The sequence below is a fragment of the Coregonus lavaretus genome (genome assembly GCF_964263955.1).
Source record: "Coregonus lavaretus genome assembly, contig: HAP1_SCAFFOLD_1313, whole genome shotgun sequence".
NCBI classification, from domain to species: Eukaryota; Metazoa; Chordata; class Actinopteri; order Salmoniformes; family Salmonidae; genus Coregonus; species Coregonus lavaretus.
Window position 1 is genome coordinate 109450 of NW_028158445.1, and position 16986 is coordinate 126435.

The window sequence follows — 16986 nt, forward strand, 5'->3', positions numbered from 1 at the left end:
GGAGGATGGCTGCCACACTTGATATAAAATATAACCAAATACTTTTCTTTATAAAAATGATTCCCTCATTTCAGGATGAAATGGAAAAGGTGGGCTACTTCAAAGCAAGGAACAGTATCTAACTAGACACGTTTATATACAGTTGGCTAGTTAACTAGCACGATAACTGCTACAAGTTATGTTTTGAATTGGTTATCTGGTTAGTCTGTTGTCTGTCATTATTTTATACCTGCTGCTGAAATATCGCTCGCCACCTTGTAGGCTGTTTCATAGGTAAAGCTCCTTGCAGGTAGATTAGCAGTCAGTGCGTTATATGATCAAGTCTGGTTGGGGTCTATTCCTGGCAGGCCGATCAGATTCATTATCAGCCTCAGAGGCTGATAAGTCAGGATGCTGCCTTGTAGGCTGTCTGCAAGGAGCCTTACAGCCTCCCGAGTGGCGCTGTGCCACTAGAGATCCTGGTTCGAATCCAGGCTCTGTCGTAGCCGGCCGCGACCGGGAGACCCATGGGGCGGCGCACAATTGGCCCAGCGTTGTCCAGGGTAGGGGGAGGGAATGGCCGGCAGGGATGTAGCTCAGTTGGTAGAGCATGGCGTTTGCAACACCAGGGTTGTGGGTTCGATTCCCACGGGGGGCCAGTATGAAAAAAAATTAAAGAATAATAATGTATGCACTAACTGTAAGTCGCTCTGGATAAGAGTGTCTGCTAAATGACTGAAATGTAAATATGAAACAGTCTAAAAGGCAGCCTCCTGATTTATCAGCCTCTGAGGCTGCTAATGAATCTGATCAGCCTGCCAGGAATAGAGCTCACCCCCTGGATCAGATATACATCTGCCTATAAAGCACTTTGACAACTAATCTGCCTACAAGGCAACATTCTGACTTATCAGCCTCTGAGGCTGAAATTGAATCTGATCAGCCTGCCAGGAGTGGATCCCACCCACTCTGTAAATTTAAATATTATCCTCAAAGCATTAAGTGTCCCTTACAGTTATACACATATCAGTTAGGCAAGCTAAGAACCTGCATAGATAACAAGACTAGCCACGTTAGCTGCGTTGTTGATTGCATGCAATTGGCTGTGGACTTCGGGGTGGCACGTTCACGCTTGCTAACGTTCTAATTTATAAATTGATAATGAGCTCCAAACACAAATTAAAGCATGGTGTTAGCATGAAATGTACCATCCCTTTAGTGTAGCAATCAATAAAAACGTATGCGCTGATACACAGTGGGCTCTGCCGCCTCATCCATTCTGGCAATCTATCATCAAGACATCCACTTCTATTTATAGAGTTTTACTCATGATCTTGAGATAACAACTTTTGTTATATCGTCACGAGAAATGTATCTTGTGATCTCGACAAAACAACTTTTGTTATGTTGTGATCATGAGAAAAATAAATTGTAATCTGACATAACAAGGGAATATTATAGTGTTTTTTTATTTATTAATATGTCCTCTCTGGACTTCCGTACTGGACATCCGTACAATTCCCCCCAAATTAGACATGCTTCTACAGCGCTCTGGCCCAAGTCAATCACTGTCAGTAAGAAAAGACAAGTGCATCAAGTGTTATGACGCCAATAATATGCCAAATATATGGTTTTATTTCCATTGTACAGTATTATAAAAATAAAAACCTAATGGTTTGATGTTTCCTTGCCTTAGTTTAGACCTAAACTCTGCTGCTGCAACGCTAGTAAGAGAATCGACCAATCCTAACGCTTTTCATTGGACCATTAATGTCGCCCAGGCGCCCATTTAGGCCTGTTTTGCACCGGTTGAAAGTTCATTGCATTCCTTTTGGAACTAAAACCCACTGCGAAATCGGTTCAAACAAAGTGACGTGGGGGCACGTGGAGTAATGAGTAGGATTCTTTGTTTTCACATGCAAAAGTGATTGCTTTTTAGCTTTATCTGCCTTCCCGAATGAAGACGAGATAGAAAATTAAAACATGTATTTAATGGTAAAGAGATGTTGTATGTTTCTGGATGATGCACCATGCTGCCTTGTTGGCAAAATGGCCGAGTGGCACAGATTAGCCCGATGATGTAACGGGCCGCTGCCCGGTGCCCGCCGCTCAGCATAACCGAATCCGCCCATTTATACACAACAATGGGAGAGTTCGTTTTGCATGGTCCAGTGCCCCTGGTGGGCGGAGTTTGTATATTTTAGGGCGGAGTTTGTATATTTTAGACCATTCCATTGGTCCTTAAGTGAAATCTCCAGGCACCCGGGGGCACCGGGCTATGCCGTCCTGAAGAAGGCCAGAAAGTGCACGGTTTGCATTCGGCAAAATCAACCTTGTACCATGATTTCAATTAATTGAGAATTACAGGATAAGCAACACCTTCACGCGAGTTCTATGCGGGGAATGTCTCCCATGCATGAGCAAGACCTGGTAGTTTGCCGTGACCTTATAGTGGTCCCCTGTAGCTCAGTTGGTAGAGCATGGCGCTTGCAACGCCAGGGTTGTGGGTTCGATTCCCACCAGTATGAAGATAAAAATGGAAAAATATGTATGCACTCACTAACTGTAAATCGCTCTGGATAAGAGCGTCTGATAAATGACTAAAATGTAGTGGTTAGTACTCTGCGTTGTGGCCCTGCAACCCCGGTTCGAATCCGGGTCACGGCATTGCGGTACACAATATTACGGCAAAAGGGCTCTTTATGAATGGGTTCAAAACTTCATAACTATGGAATCACATCTATTCAAGTAATATCATATTTGCGTGCCGGCGAAACCGAGTATACCCACTTTCTACAGGTGGGTCATAGCCACGCCTACAACATTTTTTTACGAATAGTTTCTTTGCATTCTCTTCGAGCAACCAATCCACGCAGCCTTACGTCATTTTTAGAAAACGTTTAACCCCGCCCTTTACCTGCCACGAAGAAGCAACGAATCGGCGTCCTCTGAAATATGCTGCCAGCCAATGGCTGTTAGGTCGATTCTGACGCACTAACGTAACAGGCGTAACAAGACGCTACGAGCGATCCCGAGTTACGCAACCCCCAGTTTTAGTCAAGTCAGTGGTGCTATTTTGGCAACCAACAGACACACTTCATTAGCTTTTGTTCGTCCGTAACTATCGTTTCAAATATCGTATTTTAAAGTAGCCTGCTGGCTAGCTATCAAACAGACTAACTTTTCTCAGCATTTTTATCTAGCTGGCTAACTTCCTATTTTTTGCATTCCTTCTTTGTCTAGCCGACGTTTGTTTTTTGTTGGTGGTTTCTTTCTGGCCAGTTGTTTTCCCCCTGGGTTTTGACTTTTTCTTCCTGACCAGGTTCCAACAGGCAGCTCGGGAGTTGAGATGTCGAACCGAACAGTGTGCAGAGAAGCAAGTCACGCTGGCAGTTGGTACGCCGCCTCAGGTAGAGAACTGAACCGGGGTATGGGCTAGAGACCAGGGGTTATCTAACCAAGCTAGCTAGCTAGCTGCAGACAGCTCTCTGTAGTGTTTGGGTTGAGACTGGTCTCTCTTTGGGCTGTTGTCCTGGGAAGTAACTATACTGAACAAAAATATAAACACACCAATTTCAACGATTTTACTGAGTTACAGTTCATATAAGGAAATCAGTCAATTGAAATAAATAAAGCCCTAATCTATGGATTTCACATGACTGGGAAGGGGCGCAGCCATGGGTGGGCCTGGGAGGGCATAGACTCACACACTTGGGAGCCAGACACACCCACTGGGGAGCCAGGCCCAGCCAGTCAGAATGACTTTTTTTCCAACAAAAGGACTTTATTACAGACAAACAGAAATACTCCTCAGTTTCATCAGCTGTCCGGGTGGCTGGTCTCAGATGCTGGCTGGTGTTGTGAGGCAGGTTGGACATACAGCCAAGTTCTCTAAAATGATGTTGGAGGCGGCTTATGGTAGAGAAATTAACATTAAATTCAATGGCAACAGATCTGGTGGACATTCCTGCAGTCAGCATATCAATTACACGCTCCCTCAAAACTGGAGACATCTGTGGCATTGACAAAACTGCACATTTTAGTGGCCTTTTATTGTCCCCAGCACAAGGTGCACCTGTGTAATGATCATGCTATTTAATCAGCTTCTTGATATGCCACACCTGTCAGGTGGATGGATTATCTTGGCAAAGGAGAAATGCTCACTAACAGGGATGTAAACAAATTTGAGCTAAAGCTTTTTGTGCATATAGAAAAATGTCTGAGATCTTTTATTTCAGCTCATGAAACCAACACTTTATATGTTGCGTTTTATATTTTTGTTCAGCTAGCTAGTTGGCTAATTGAGTAGGAGAGAGGTGAGGAATTGTTTTATATTATAGGAAAGTACAACAGGCCGTGCTCTCCCAATCAGCTGTCTCAGAGCAACAAAGCCTGCATTGTTTTTTTCCTCCTGTCCTGGTGAGATGAAATGGCCTGATCATATAAACCCTGGATTGCTGATGCCATGTATTGGCCATGGAGAGGCTTTGAAACCACTGGTCGGCCATATTGGCACTCCCAGTAGGAGCAGTCCTCCATAGGAATGAATGGAATTCATTGTTTCAAGGACAACATTTTAAATGTATTTAAGTATTTTTGTTGTTTTAGTGGGGACAGTAACATGAATCATCTCAAAAAATTATACTTTAGGAGATGTTTTAATATATTTGTAATTTTTTGTTTGTTTAGCTCACAGTTAAAAGTAAGCATTACAGTGCCTATAATAGAATGTGGCAAAAACGAATGTAGAAATTAATAAATGCGTTGGTAGAGGATGGCCCCCGTGTAGCTCCGTTGGTAGAGGGTGGCGCTTGCAACGCCAGGGTTGTGGGTTCGTTTCCCACGGGGGACCAGTATGGAAAATGTATGCACTCACTAACTGTAAGTCGCTCTGGATAAGAGCATATAAATGACTAAAAACGGGAGCGATTTCAGTGCCAACAGAAACAGCATTTGAATTAAATATTTTTTGCATTTGGAATTTGAATGTAATATTTTGGAATTTGTAATGCACAAATTGATTAATTGAATTCATAAATTGAATTTGTATTTCATGGTTTGAAACTGAATTGAATTAACATTGCATTCAGTTTTAAATGTTTAATTACTTTTTCCAATTCAATATTTATTCAGGTTCAGTATGGTCAATATTCCATTAATTGTTTGTATCGAGTTTACAAACTATAATTTCAAGTTTCTCAAAGTTTAATATATTCAACTTCTCAGACGCATTCAGATTCATCAAAAAAAGTTCAATAAATTCAGATTAAAACCAGAGACAACATTCTGGTACGTTTCCAGCAAGGAATGATAGAAGAGAACAGAATCAAAAACGCTCTCTGTATTAAACAGGTTTCTGGTGGTTCCTGAAGCCAATGTGGCATGTTGACTTTATTTTATTCCTGTGAGTGTGGTCCCCAAACCACCTGTTACACTTCACACCCCCCCTTTGACCTCCTCGAAGAGACCCATCCAAGTCACAGAACCAATGCCTAGGCTTTAGCTCAGTAGGCTAACAGTCTTAACCCAGTCAGTCACGTTACCCTAATAATGTGTACCGTTGCCGGCGACGTGTCCAACTAACACGTCTTCAGGTCTCCGGCAAGTATCTCATCACGTAAACGTGGGTCACCAAACCACGCTGTTGTGATGAGTAACCTTGCTGGATCTTGAAGACTGGTATTAGTGTAGCAGATGGGGATCTGTGACAACTCACTCCTCAGCCTGAAGTTTCGCCCCTTGCGCAATTGAAAAAAGTTTGATGGGTTGGTATGCAACCGGAGGTGGGGGGGTCGCGTTTGTTTTCAAGGCAAAGGTCCTGAGTTTCAGTCTCCGTATGAGCTGAATCAGGAAGAAGCGGTACTCGCTGAGTAAGCAGCATGTCGTCCTTTACATTAACTTCCAGATCTCATCCCTGTGGGCTTTAGCTAAGCGGGATAACATAGTCTTGTGACATGCAGGAGCGCTGGTTCAAACCCAGTTAGTCACAACAAGGTGGGAAAGCTATCCTTAGAATGGCTATGATGGGGCTATTTAACTATATTGTTATGGGGGCCAAAATTGTGGTTCCCTTCTGCGCATCCTATTTGTATTTATTATGGACTCCCATTACTTCCTGCCAAGAAGAGCACCACCTGTTCCGGATGACTGTGTGATCACGCTCTCCGTAGCCGATGTGAGTAAGACTTTTTAAGCAGGTCAACATTCACAAGGCCGCAGGGCCAGACGGATTACCAGGACGTGTACTCCGAGCATGTGCTGACCAACTGGCAAGTGTCTTCACTGACATTTTGAACATGTCCCTGACTGAGTCTGTAATACCAACATGTTTCAAGCAGACCACCATAGTCCCCGTGCCCAAGGACACTAAGATAACCTGCCTAAATGACTACCGACCCATGGCACTGACGTCTGTAGCCATGAAGTGCTTTGAAAGGCTGGTCATGGCTCACATCAACACCATTATCCCATTATCCCAGAAACCCTAGACCCACTCCAATTTGCATACCGCCCCAACAGATCCACAGATGATGCAATCTCTATTGCACTCCACACTGCCCTTTCCCACCTGGACAAGAGGAACACCTACGTGAGAATGCTATTCATTGACTACAGCTCAGCATTCAACACCATAGTGCCCTCAAAGCTCATCACTAAGCTAAGGATCCTGGGACTAAACACCTCCCTCTACAACTGGATCCTGGACTTCCTGACGGGCCGCCCCCCAGGTGGTAAGGGTAGGTAACAACACATCTGCCACACTGATCCTCAACACGGGGGCCCCTCAGGGGTGCGTGCTCAGTCCCCTCCCGTACTCCCTGTTCACCCATGACTGCATGGCCAGGCACGACTCCAACACCATCATTAAGTTTGCAGACGACACAACAGTGGTAGGCCTGATCACCGACAACGATGAGACAGCCTATAGGGAGGAGGTCAGAGACCTGGCCGTGTGGTGCCAGGATAACAACCTCTCCCTCAACGTGACCAAGACAAAGGAGATGATTGTGGACTACAGGGAAAAAAAAGAGGACTGAGCACGCCCTCATTCTCATCGACCGGGCTGTAGTGGAACAGGTTGAGAGCTTCAAGTTCCTTGGTGTCCACATCACCAACAAACTATCATGGTCCAAACACATCAAGACAGTCGTGAAGAGGGCACGACAAAGCCTATTCACCCTCAGGAGACTGAAAAGTTTTGGCATGGGTCCTCAGATCCTCAAAAAATTATACAGCTGCACCATCGAGAGCATCCTGACTGGTTGCATCACCGCCTGGTATGGCAACTGCTTGGCCTCTGACCGCAAGGCACTACAGAGGGTAGTGCGTACGGCCCAGTACATCACTGGGGCAAAGCTCCCTGCCATCCAGGACCTCTATACCAGGCGGTGTCAGAGGAAGGCCCTCAAAATTGTCAAAGACTCCAGTCACCCTAGTCATAGACTGTTCTCTCTGCTACCGCACGGCAAGCGGTACCGGAGTGCCAAGTCTAGGTCCAAAAGACTTCTCAACAGCTTCTACCCCCAAGCCATAAGACTCCTGAACAGCTAATCATGGCTACCCGGACTATTTGCACTGCCCCCCCACCCCATCCTTTTTACGCTGCTGCTACTCTGTTAAGTATTTATGCATAGTCACTTTAACTCTACCCACATGTACATATTACCTCAACTACCTCAACTAGCCGGTGCCCCCGCACACTGACTATGCAACGGTACCCCCCTGTATATATAGCCTCCCTACTGTCACTTTATTCTATTGTATATATAGCCTCCCTACTGTCACTTTATTTTTTACTTCTGCTCTTTTTTTCTCAACACTTTTTTGTTGTTGTTTTATTCTTACTTTTTTGTTTAAAATAAATGCACTGTTGGTTAAGGGCTGTAAGTAAGCATTTCACTGTAATGTCTGCACCTGTTGTATTCGGCGCATGTGACCAATAACATTTGATTTGATTTGATTTGATTTGAACTGCTCGGCCTCCGACCGCAAGGCACTACAGAGGGTAGTGTGTACGGCCCAGTACATCACTGGGGCCAAGCTTCCTGCCATCCAGGACCTCTATACCAGGCGGTGTCAGAGGAAGGCCCTCAAAATTGTCAGACTCCAGCCACCCTAGTCACTCTCTGCTACCGCACGGCAAGCGGTACCGGAGCTCCAAGTCTAGGTCCAAAATACTTCTCAACAGCTTCTACCCCCAAGCCATAAGACTCCTGAACAGCTAATCATGGCTACCCAGACTATTTGCACTGCACCCCCACCCCATCTTTTTACGCTGCTGCTACTCTGTTAATTATTTATGCATAGTCACTTTAACTCTACCCACATGTACATATTACTTCAACTACCTCAACTAGCCGGTGCCCCCGCACATTGACTCTGCACCGGTACCCTCCCTGTATATATAGCCTCCCTACTGTTATTTTATTTTACTTCTGCTCTTTTTTCTCAACGCTTTTTTGTTGTTTTATTTTACTTTTTTATTAAAAATAAATGCACTGTTGGTATTTTTTTATTCTGTACCGGCTTCCTTCTTTTCACTCTGTCATTTAGGTTAGTATTGTGAAGTAACTACAATGTTGTTGATCCATCCTCAGTTTTCTCCTATCACAGCCATTAAACTCTGTAACTGTTTTAAAGTCACCATTGGCCTCATGGTGAAATCCCTGAGCAGTTTCCTTCCTCTCCGGCAACTGAGTTAGGAAGGACACCTGTATCGTTGTAGTGGCTGGGTGTATTGATACACCATTCAAAGTGTAATTAATAATTTCACCATGCTCAAAGGGAATTTCAATGTCCGCTTTTTTTTATTTTTACTCATCTACTAATAGGTGCCCTTTGTGAGGCATTGGAAAACCTCCCTGGTCTTTGTGGTTGAATCTGTGTTTGAAATACACTGCTCGACTGAGGGACCTTACAGATAATGTTATGTCTTGCACACAGAGTGAGTCCATGCAACTTATTAGGTGACCTTGTTAAGCCCATTTTTACCCCTGAACTTATTTAGGCTTGCCATAACAAAGGGGTTGAATACTTATTGACTCAAAACATTTCAGCTTTTAATTTGTAATTCATAAAAAAAAAAAAATATATATATATATATATATATATATATATATATATATGAAAACATATTTCGACTTTGACATTATGGGGTATTGTGTGTAGGCTAGTGACACAAAATCTCAATGTAATCCACTTTCGGAAGGCACTGTATAAGAGCGGTTGGGTCCAGCAGAAGACCAATTTCTGTTTCGTACGGAAAGTGTTATTTTTCTTTTAATTTGTTCCGTCGCTTCCCTTTCAGGCTCCCAGCTGAATACACAACTGGAAGGTTGGTTGTCTCAAGCCCAGTCCACTGTCACACCAGCCAGAGCAATCATAGCACCGTAAGCACCACTGGTCGTTGTGATATCTGTCATGTGAAAAGGCCTCATCTTGTCGTCAAGAGTCACTCTCTAAATATGATTTTTGACAACGGCGTATGAATGACTCAAATGTAAATGTAGTGATGGGGGCAGTGGCAGGTCAAAGGTCGTCCTCAAAGGATGTCGTCTTTTCTATTGTTCCAGTCGTAATGGTGTCTTGCTGCCGTGATGTCACTTCCTCCTGACAGATATCTGTGATTTCAGGCATGCAGGGTATTCCTACTGTGGCGCTTGTGCTGCACACGCATACAAACAGATAGACCCTTCTGTCACGTAAGTCATTTAACCTCGTTTACAGTTACATTACAAATGTTCAGTGAATTTTTAATAAATAAAACAACTTTTTTTGTCAGTAACGAAATGAATTTCCATGTAGAAGTATCATCACATTATATATCGAAATTAGATGGTTTTAAAATGTAAATGTATTGTTTTTCGTTTCTACATTTTCCCTCCTTATCAAACCTTAGATCTGCCTGCCCTGTTTCACCCTGAAGGAACTATCCGCCCTTAGTTACCTCAGACAGAGAGTATTTAGCGGTATTGGCCTAGCCTCTGTCACGGCTTCACCTTGGAACAACGTGAGCGAAAGGCCTGGCTACTAATGGCCCGGTGAATGGTCCACTGAGCTGCTAATGTGAGTCAGAGAGGTAAAAGGTGACAGAGTGAGGTGACGGAGTCCTCTCTTCCCCGCTGTAGTCGCAGGGTGTTCATCTTGGGTCCGTCTCACCACGTTCCTCTGTCCCGCTGTGCCCTGTCATCTGCTGAGGTTTATAAAACCCCTCTCTACGACCTCCGGATTGACCAGAATGGTAGGTACACGCACACACACACACACACACACACACGTTCTGTGCCCTGTCCTCTAATGAATGGTTTATAACACTGCTCGACGACCTCCGGATTGACCAGACGGGGTAATTTTCTAGTTTTCCTAATGTCAAGAACCTTGTTTTTGATGTTTCTGTGTTGTATTTTGCCTTTTTAAACTTCGAAGCTTGACACTTGTAGAAAAAAACAAAAAACCGTAAATGTCCTCAGGGGACCAACCGTCTGACTGACACTGGAAAAGAGACATTCTCACTGACGAACAAACAAACCAAACAAGCTGCAGTGTGTCTAGTAGGTGTGGACCGGTTCACCAAACCTACAGTTCGGTATGTATTGCGGTTTTGGGATCACGGTTCGGTTTCAGTACAGCGGGAAAATGAAATGCCAACAGTTACTGTAGTTCATTATAGTTTATAAAAAAAAAAAAAAAACAAGTGTTGGTATTCCTGATATATGCGTGTGTATAGGCTGTAATGTTTTTCTTCGCACGCTTGTGACTCTCATAAAGGGGGCGTGTCTGTAGCGTGGTACTTGTCATTTCCCACTCCAGGGTCATGTGATGTAGCTCTCTGTAGCCCCGCAGGTCCATCCATCTGTAGGAAAGGCAACACAGGGTGCGTTGGCCAATTCACTGACAACTTCGGCTTTAGCTTGCTTATATAGAAGCAGGTAATAGCTGTTTGCTGAAATGGGTGGGAGAAGGAAGTTCCTAACGTGGCTCGAGGAAGAGGTCACGAGGTGCTGAAGCCTCCTGTTCCTCTCGACCACTGAGAAAGGCGTGGCATATCGGCGGCAAAAACACCTATCGCTCTTGTAATTTCTTCGGCCCGGTCAGAATCAGCTGCCAAGGGCTGCTTGACTGCAGAGGGGAGACGATGTTGTGTTGTAGTGTCTTTGCGTTTCCGTCATGCTCCGGTATACTGGGGTGATGTCGGCCTAAATGTGTCAACCTGTTTTGAGGTGTTGGCAGCTGCAGAGGCTATTCTCGTTGAGCGTGGCGACATACTGTTAACCTTTTATCCGCAACTCTCTGTCCATCGGCGTTGTAATCTACTGGGAAGCCAAAATGTTCCCAAACTGGAGATTTTAAACGATGATGGAGAAATCCTCCTGGTTTATCGACCCCCACCACTCGCCATCGTACAGAACTAGTTCCCCGCTGCGCCTCACAAAAGGACAGTTTGAAATGCACCAGTTAAGATTTGATTACAATGTCTGCATAGGCTGTAGTTGTTTTAACTGAATAGCCTGAAATCGTTTTTCAGCTCAGATGTACTCGGCAGCGTACAAGGCAGCGTAGTCTATTGGCTGAGGGTTCTTATTGTTATGTATTCATTTGGGTTCACAGTGCGGACCGAACCCAGGTCCCCGTACCAGAACGGTTCAGGACAAATACATGCTAAGGACTAGCAGTAATATGCTAATTCAAGCCTTACTTGGCCAGTAATAATTCATGTGCATATTGAATCCTCACCTCTCTCTCTCTCTCTCTCTCTGTCTCTCTCTCTCTCTCTCTCTGTCTCTCTCTCTCTGTCTCTCTGTCTCTCTCTCTGTCTCTCTCTCTCTCTCTCTCTCTCTAGTCTATGCTGACCTCTGGAAGACTGGGATGTTTGAGAGGATGAGTCTTCAGACAGACGAGGATGAGCACAGCATTGAAATGCACCTGCCTTACACTGCTAAAGCCATGGAGAGGTAAGACAGAGGAACTAGCTAAAAGGATGTCTGCTTCAATAATCACAAGCAGAGAGGACAGTAGTACAGGCCTGAGAGGCTGCAGGGATTCGTGACCAATAGAGGAGAACTGTGGGTCAGTAATGACTGGTTTGCCTTGACATTTTGTGTAGTTCTCTCTCTCGGTCTCCCCCAGCCCCAGGATGGTTTGAGTCATTACTATGGTTTATGATTGATTGTTTACTAATGAAATAAGGCCTGCATGCTCAATTAATGGACCCACTCAATAAACACACACACACCTCGTGTTAGGTTGGTTTAATAAACACACACATACAGTTGAAGTCGGAAGTCATTAAAACTCGTTTTTCAACCACTCCACACATTTCTTGTTAACAAACTATAGTTTTGGCAAGTCGGTTAGGACATCTACTTTGTGCATGACACAAGTAATTTTTCCAACAATTGTTTACAGACAGATTATTTCACTTAATCACAATTCCAGTGGGTCAGAAGTTTACATACACTAAGTTGACTGTGCCTTTAAACAGCTTGGAAAATTCCAGAAAATGATGTCATGGCTTTAGAAGCTTCTGATAGGCTAATTGACATAATTTGAGTCAATTGGAGGTGTACCTGTGGATGTATTTCAAGGCCTACCTTCAAACTCAGTGCCTCTGCTTGACATCATGGGAAAATCAAAAGAAATCAGCCAAGACCTCAGAAAAAAAAATGGTAGACCTCCACAAGTCTGGTTCATCTTTGGGAGCAATTTCCAAATGCCTGAAGGTACCACGTTCATCTGTACAAACAATAGTACGCAAGTATAAACACCATGGGACCACGCAGCCGTCATACCGCTCAGGAAGGAGACGCGTTCTGTCTCCTAGAGATGAACGTACTTTGGTGCGAAACGTGCAAATCAATCCCAGAACAACAGCAAAGGACCTTGTGAAGATGCTGGAGGAAACAGGTACAAAATTATCTATATCCACAGTAAAACGAGTCCTATATCAACATAACCTGAAAGGCCGCTCAGTAAGGAAGAAGCCATTGCTCCAAATCCGCCATAAAAAAGCCAGACTATGGTTTGCAACTGCACATGGGGACAAAGATCGTACTTTTTTGAGAAATGTCCTCTGGTCTGATGAAACAAAAATAGAACTGTTTGGCCATAATGACCATCGTTACGTTTGGAGGAAAAAGGGGAAGGCTTGTAAGCCGAAGAACACCATCCCAACCGTGAAGCACAGGGGGTGGCAGCATCATGCTGTGGGGGTGCTTTGCTGCAGGAGGGACTGGTGCACTTCACAAAATAGATGGCATCATGAGGAAGGAAAATTATGTGGATATATTGAAGCAACATCTCAAGACATCAGTCAGGAAGTTAAAGCTTGGTCGCAAATGGGTCTTCCAAATGGACAATGACCCCAAGCATACTTCCAAAGTTGTGGAAAAATGGCTTAAGGACAACAAAGTCAAGGTATTGGAGTGGCCATCACAAAGCCCTGACCTCAATCCTATAGAACATTTGTGGGCAGAACTGAAAAAGCGTGTGCGAGCAAGGAGGCCTACAAACCTGACTCAGTTACACCAGCTCTGTCAGGAGGAATGGGCCAAAATTCATCCAACTTATTGTGGGAAGCTTGTGGAAGGCTACCCGAAACGTTTGACCCAAGTTAAACAATTTAAAGGCAATGCTACCAAATACTAATTGAGTGTATGTAACCTTCTGACCCACTGGGAATGTGATGAAAGAAATAAAAGCTGAAATAAATAATTCTCTCTACTATTATTCTGACATTTCACATTCTTAAAATAAAGTGGTGATCCTAACTGACCTAAGACAGGGAAGTTTTACTAGGATTAAATGTCAGGAATTGTGAAAAACAGAGTTTAAATGTATTTGGCTAAGGCGTATGTAAACTTCCGACTTCAACTGTACCTTGTGTTAGGTTGGTTTTAATAAACACACATACCTTGTGTTAGGTTGGTTTAATAAACACACCTTTTATTAGGTTGGTTTAATAAACGCACACCTTTTTTATTAGGTTGGTTTAATAAACGCACACCTTTTTTATTAGGTTGGTTTAATAAACGCACACCTTTTTTATTAGGTTGGTTTAATAAACGCACACCTTTTTTATTAGGTTGGTTTAATAAACGCACACCTTTTTTATTAGGTTGGTTTAATAAACACACACCTTTTTTATTAGGTTGGTTTAATAAACGCACACCTTTTTTTATTAGGTTGGTTTACAAGTGTTCAGTCCCTGTAAAAGCTTCTACCATCTTGGTCAGGTAACTGTCCCCAGTACATCACACACATACAGACTTGTAATGTGTCGTCTCCCTCTCCTACTACAGTCATAAAGATGAGCTCAGCATTGTCCCGGTGCTGGTGGGAGCCCTCAGTGAGTCTAAAGAACAGGACTATGGGAAACTGCTCAGCAGGTATCTGGCTGATCCCTCCAACTTGTTCATCATCTCCTCTGACTTCTGCCACTGGGGTACGTACTGAGAAGGACTGGTAGAGATCAATATTATACCCTGTTCACGCTACTGAGTTGAGCTAGTCTGGCTATACATCTATCCACCGTAGTTGCTGGAACTGTGCTGGAAAGATAACGTGAAAAAAAAAGCCAGCACAGTTTGGTTTGGTTCAGGGCAATCGTGTGAAAGGCGTTCTAAATATAGAAACAATGGTTCTGTCTCCTTCAGGGTTGGGTCTGACTTAATATCTTTCCCTCCTCCCAACAGGCCAACGGTTCCGCTACACCTACTATGACGAGGCTCAAGGAGAGATCCACAGATCCATTGAACACCTTGATAAAATGGTTAACAACACATTCTGATATTCACTTCCACACTAGGTTGTAACACCACACTTCTCATATCGCTTGATTGATATGATTGAGACCACCTCTCTCTCTCCAGGGTTAGGGTGATATAGCTAACTGTTAGGTGTATCAGGCTGGGTTCTGAACCCCTCTGTCTTGTCTCTCCAGGGTTAGGGTTAGATAGCTAACTGTTAGGTGTATCAGACTGGGTTCTGAACCCCTCTGTCTTGTCTCTCCAGGGTTAGGGTTAGATAGCTAACTGTTAGGTGTATCAGACTGGGTTCTGAACCCCTCTGTCTTGTCTCTCCAGGGTTAGGGTTAGATAGCTAACTGTTAGGTGTATCAGACTGGGTTCTGAACCCCTCTGTCTTGTCTCTCCAGGGTTAGGGTTAGATAGCTATCTGTTAGGTGTATCAGACTGGGTTCTGAACCCCTCTGTCTTGTCTCTCCAGGGTTAGGGTTAGATAGCTAACTGTTAGGTGTATCAGACTGGGTTCTGAACCCCTCTGTCTTGTCTCTCCAGGGTTAGGGTGATATAGCTAACTGTTAGGTGTATCAGACTGGGTTCTGAACCCCTCTGTCTTGTCTCTCCAGGGTTAGGGTTAGATAGCTAACTGTTAGGTGTATCAGACTGGGTTCTGAACCCCTCTGTCTTGTCTCTCCAGGGTTAGGGTTAGATAGCTAACTGTTAGGTGTATCAGACTGGGTTCTGAACCCCTCTGTCTTGTCTCTCCAGGGTTAGGGTTAGATAGCTAACTGTTAGGTGTCAGACTGGGTTCTGAACCCCTCTGTCTTGTCTCTCCAGGGTTAGATAGCTAACTGTTAGGTGTATCAGACTGGGTTCTGAACCCCTCTGTCTTGTCTCTCCAGGGTTAGGGTTAGATAGCTAACTGTTAGGTGTATCAGACTGGGTTCTGAACCCCTCTGTCTTGTCTCTCCAGGGTTAGGGTTAGATAGCTAACTGTTAGGTGTCAGACTGGGTTCTGAACCCCTCTGTCTTGTCTCTCCAGGGTTAGGGTGATATAGCTAACTGTTAGGTGTATCAGACTGGGTTCTGAACCCCTCTGTCTTGTCTCTCCAGGGTTAGGGTTAGATAGCTAACTGTTAGGTGTATCGGACTGGGTTCTGAACCCCTCTGTCTTGTCTCTCCAGGGTTAGGGTTAGATAGCTAACTGTTAGGTGTATCAGACTGGGTTCTGAACCCCTCTGTCTTGTCTCTCCAGGGTTAGGGTTAGATAGCTAACTGTTAGGTGTATCAGACTGGGTTCTGAACCCCTCTGTCTTGTCTCTCCAGGGTTAGGGTGATATAGCTAACTGTTAGGTGTATCAGACTGGGTTCTGAACCCCTCTGTCTTGTCTCTCCAGGGTTAGGGTTAGATAGCTAACTGTTAGGTGTATCAGACTGGGTTCTGAACCCCTCTGTCTTGTCTCTCCAGGGTTAGGGTGATATAGCTAACTGTTAGGTGTATCAGACTGGGTTCTGAACCCCTCTGTCTTGTCTCTCCAGGGTTAGATAGCTAACTGTTAGGTGTATCAGACTGGGTTCTGAACCCCTCTGTCTTGTCTCTCCAGGGTTAGGGTTAGATAGCTAACTGTTAGGTGTATCAGACTGGGTTCTGAACCCCTCTGTCTTGTCTCTCCAGGGTTAGGGTTAGATAGCTAACTGTTAGGTGTATCGGACTGGGTTCTGAACCCCTCTGTCTTGTCTCTCCAGGGTTAGGGTTATATAGCTAACTGTTAGGTGTATCGGACTGGGTTCTGAACCCCTCTGTCTTGTCTCTCCAGGGTTAGGGTGATATAGCTAACTGTTAGGTGTATCAGACTGGGTTCTGAACCCCTCTGTCTTGTCTCTCCAGGGTTAGGGTTAGATAGCTAACTGTTAGGTGTATCAGACTGGGTTCTGAACCCCTCTGTCTTGTCTCCAGGGTTAGGGTTAGATAGCTAACTGTTAGGTGTATCAGACTGGGTTCTGAACCCCTCTGTCTTGTCTCTCCAGGGTTAGGGTGATATAGCTAACTGTTAGGTGTATCGGACTGGGTTCTGAACCCCTCTGTCTTGTCTCTCCAGGGTTAGGGTTAGATAGCTAACTGTTAGGTGTATCAGACTGGGTTCTGAACCCCTCTGTCTTGTCTCTCCAGGGTTAGGGTTAGATAGCTAACTGTTAGGTGTATCAGACTGGGTCCTGAACCCCTCTGTCTTGTCTCTCCAGGGTTAGGGTTAGATAGCTAACTGTTAGG

The 16986-nt window shown here is 44.4% G+C and overlaps 1 protein-coding gene across 1 annotated transcript; it reads left to right on the plus strand.

The window, feature by feature from the left end:
* Positions 1-3028: 3028 nt before the first annotated feature.
* Positions 3029-14796, plus strand: LOC311124015 (protein MEMO1-like). Its single transcript, XM_084198236.1, has 7 exons — positions 3029-3389; positions 9287-9368; positions 9612-9680; positions 10107-10219; positions 11819-11930; positions 14277-14419; positions 14670-14796. Exons 1-7 carry the CDS (start codon positions 3329-3331, stop codon positions 14762-14764), a joined length of 675 nt encoding a protein of 224 aa, XP_084054362.1. The 5' UTR covers positions 3029-3328; the 3' UTR covers positions 14765-14796.
* Positions 14797-16986: the final 2190 nt, after the last annotated feature.

Coding starts and splice junctions, on each gene's coding strand:
- LOC311124015 (XM_084198236.1), top strand. CDS start 3,329: ATGTCGAACCGAACAGTGTGCAGAGAAGCAAGTCACGCTGGCAGTTGG. Junction 3,390..9,286: donor CAGTTGGTACGCCGCCTCAG/GTAGAGAACTGA, acceptor CTTCCCTTTCAG/GCTCCCAGCTGAATACACAA. Junction 9,681..10,106: donor CAGATAGACCCTTCTGTCAC/GTAAGTCATTTA, acceptor TCCCCGCTGTAG/TCGCAGGGTGTTCATCTTGG.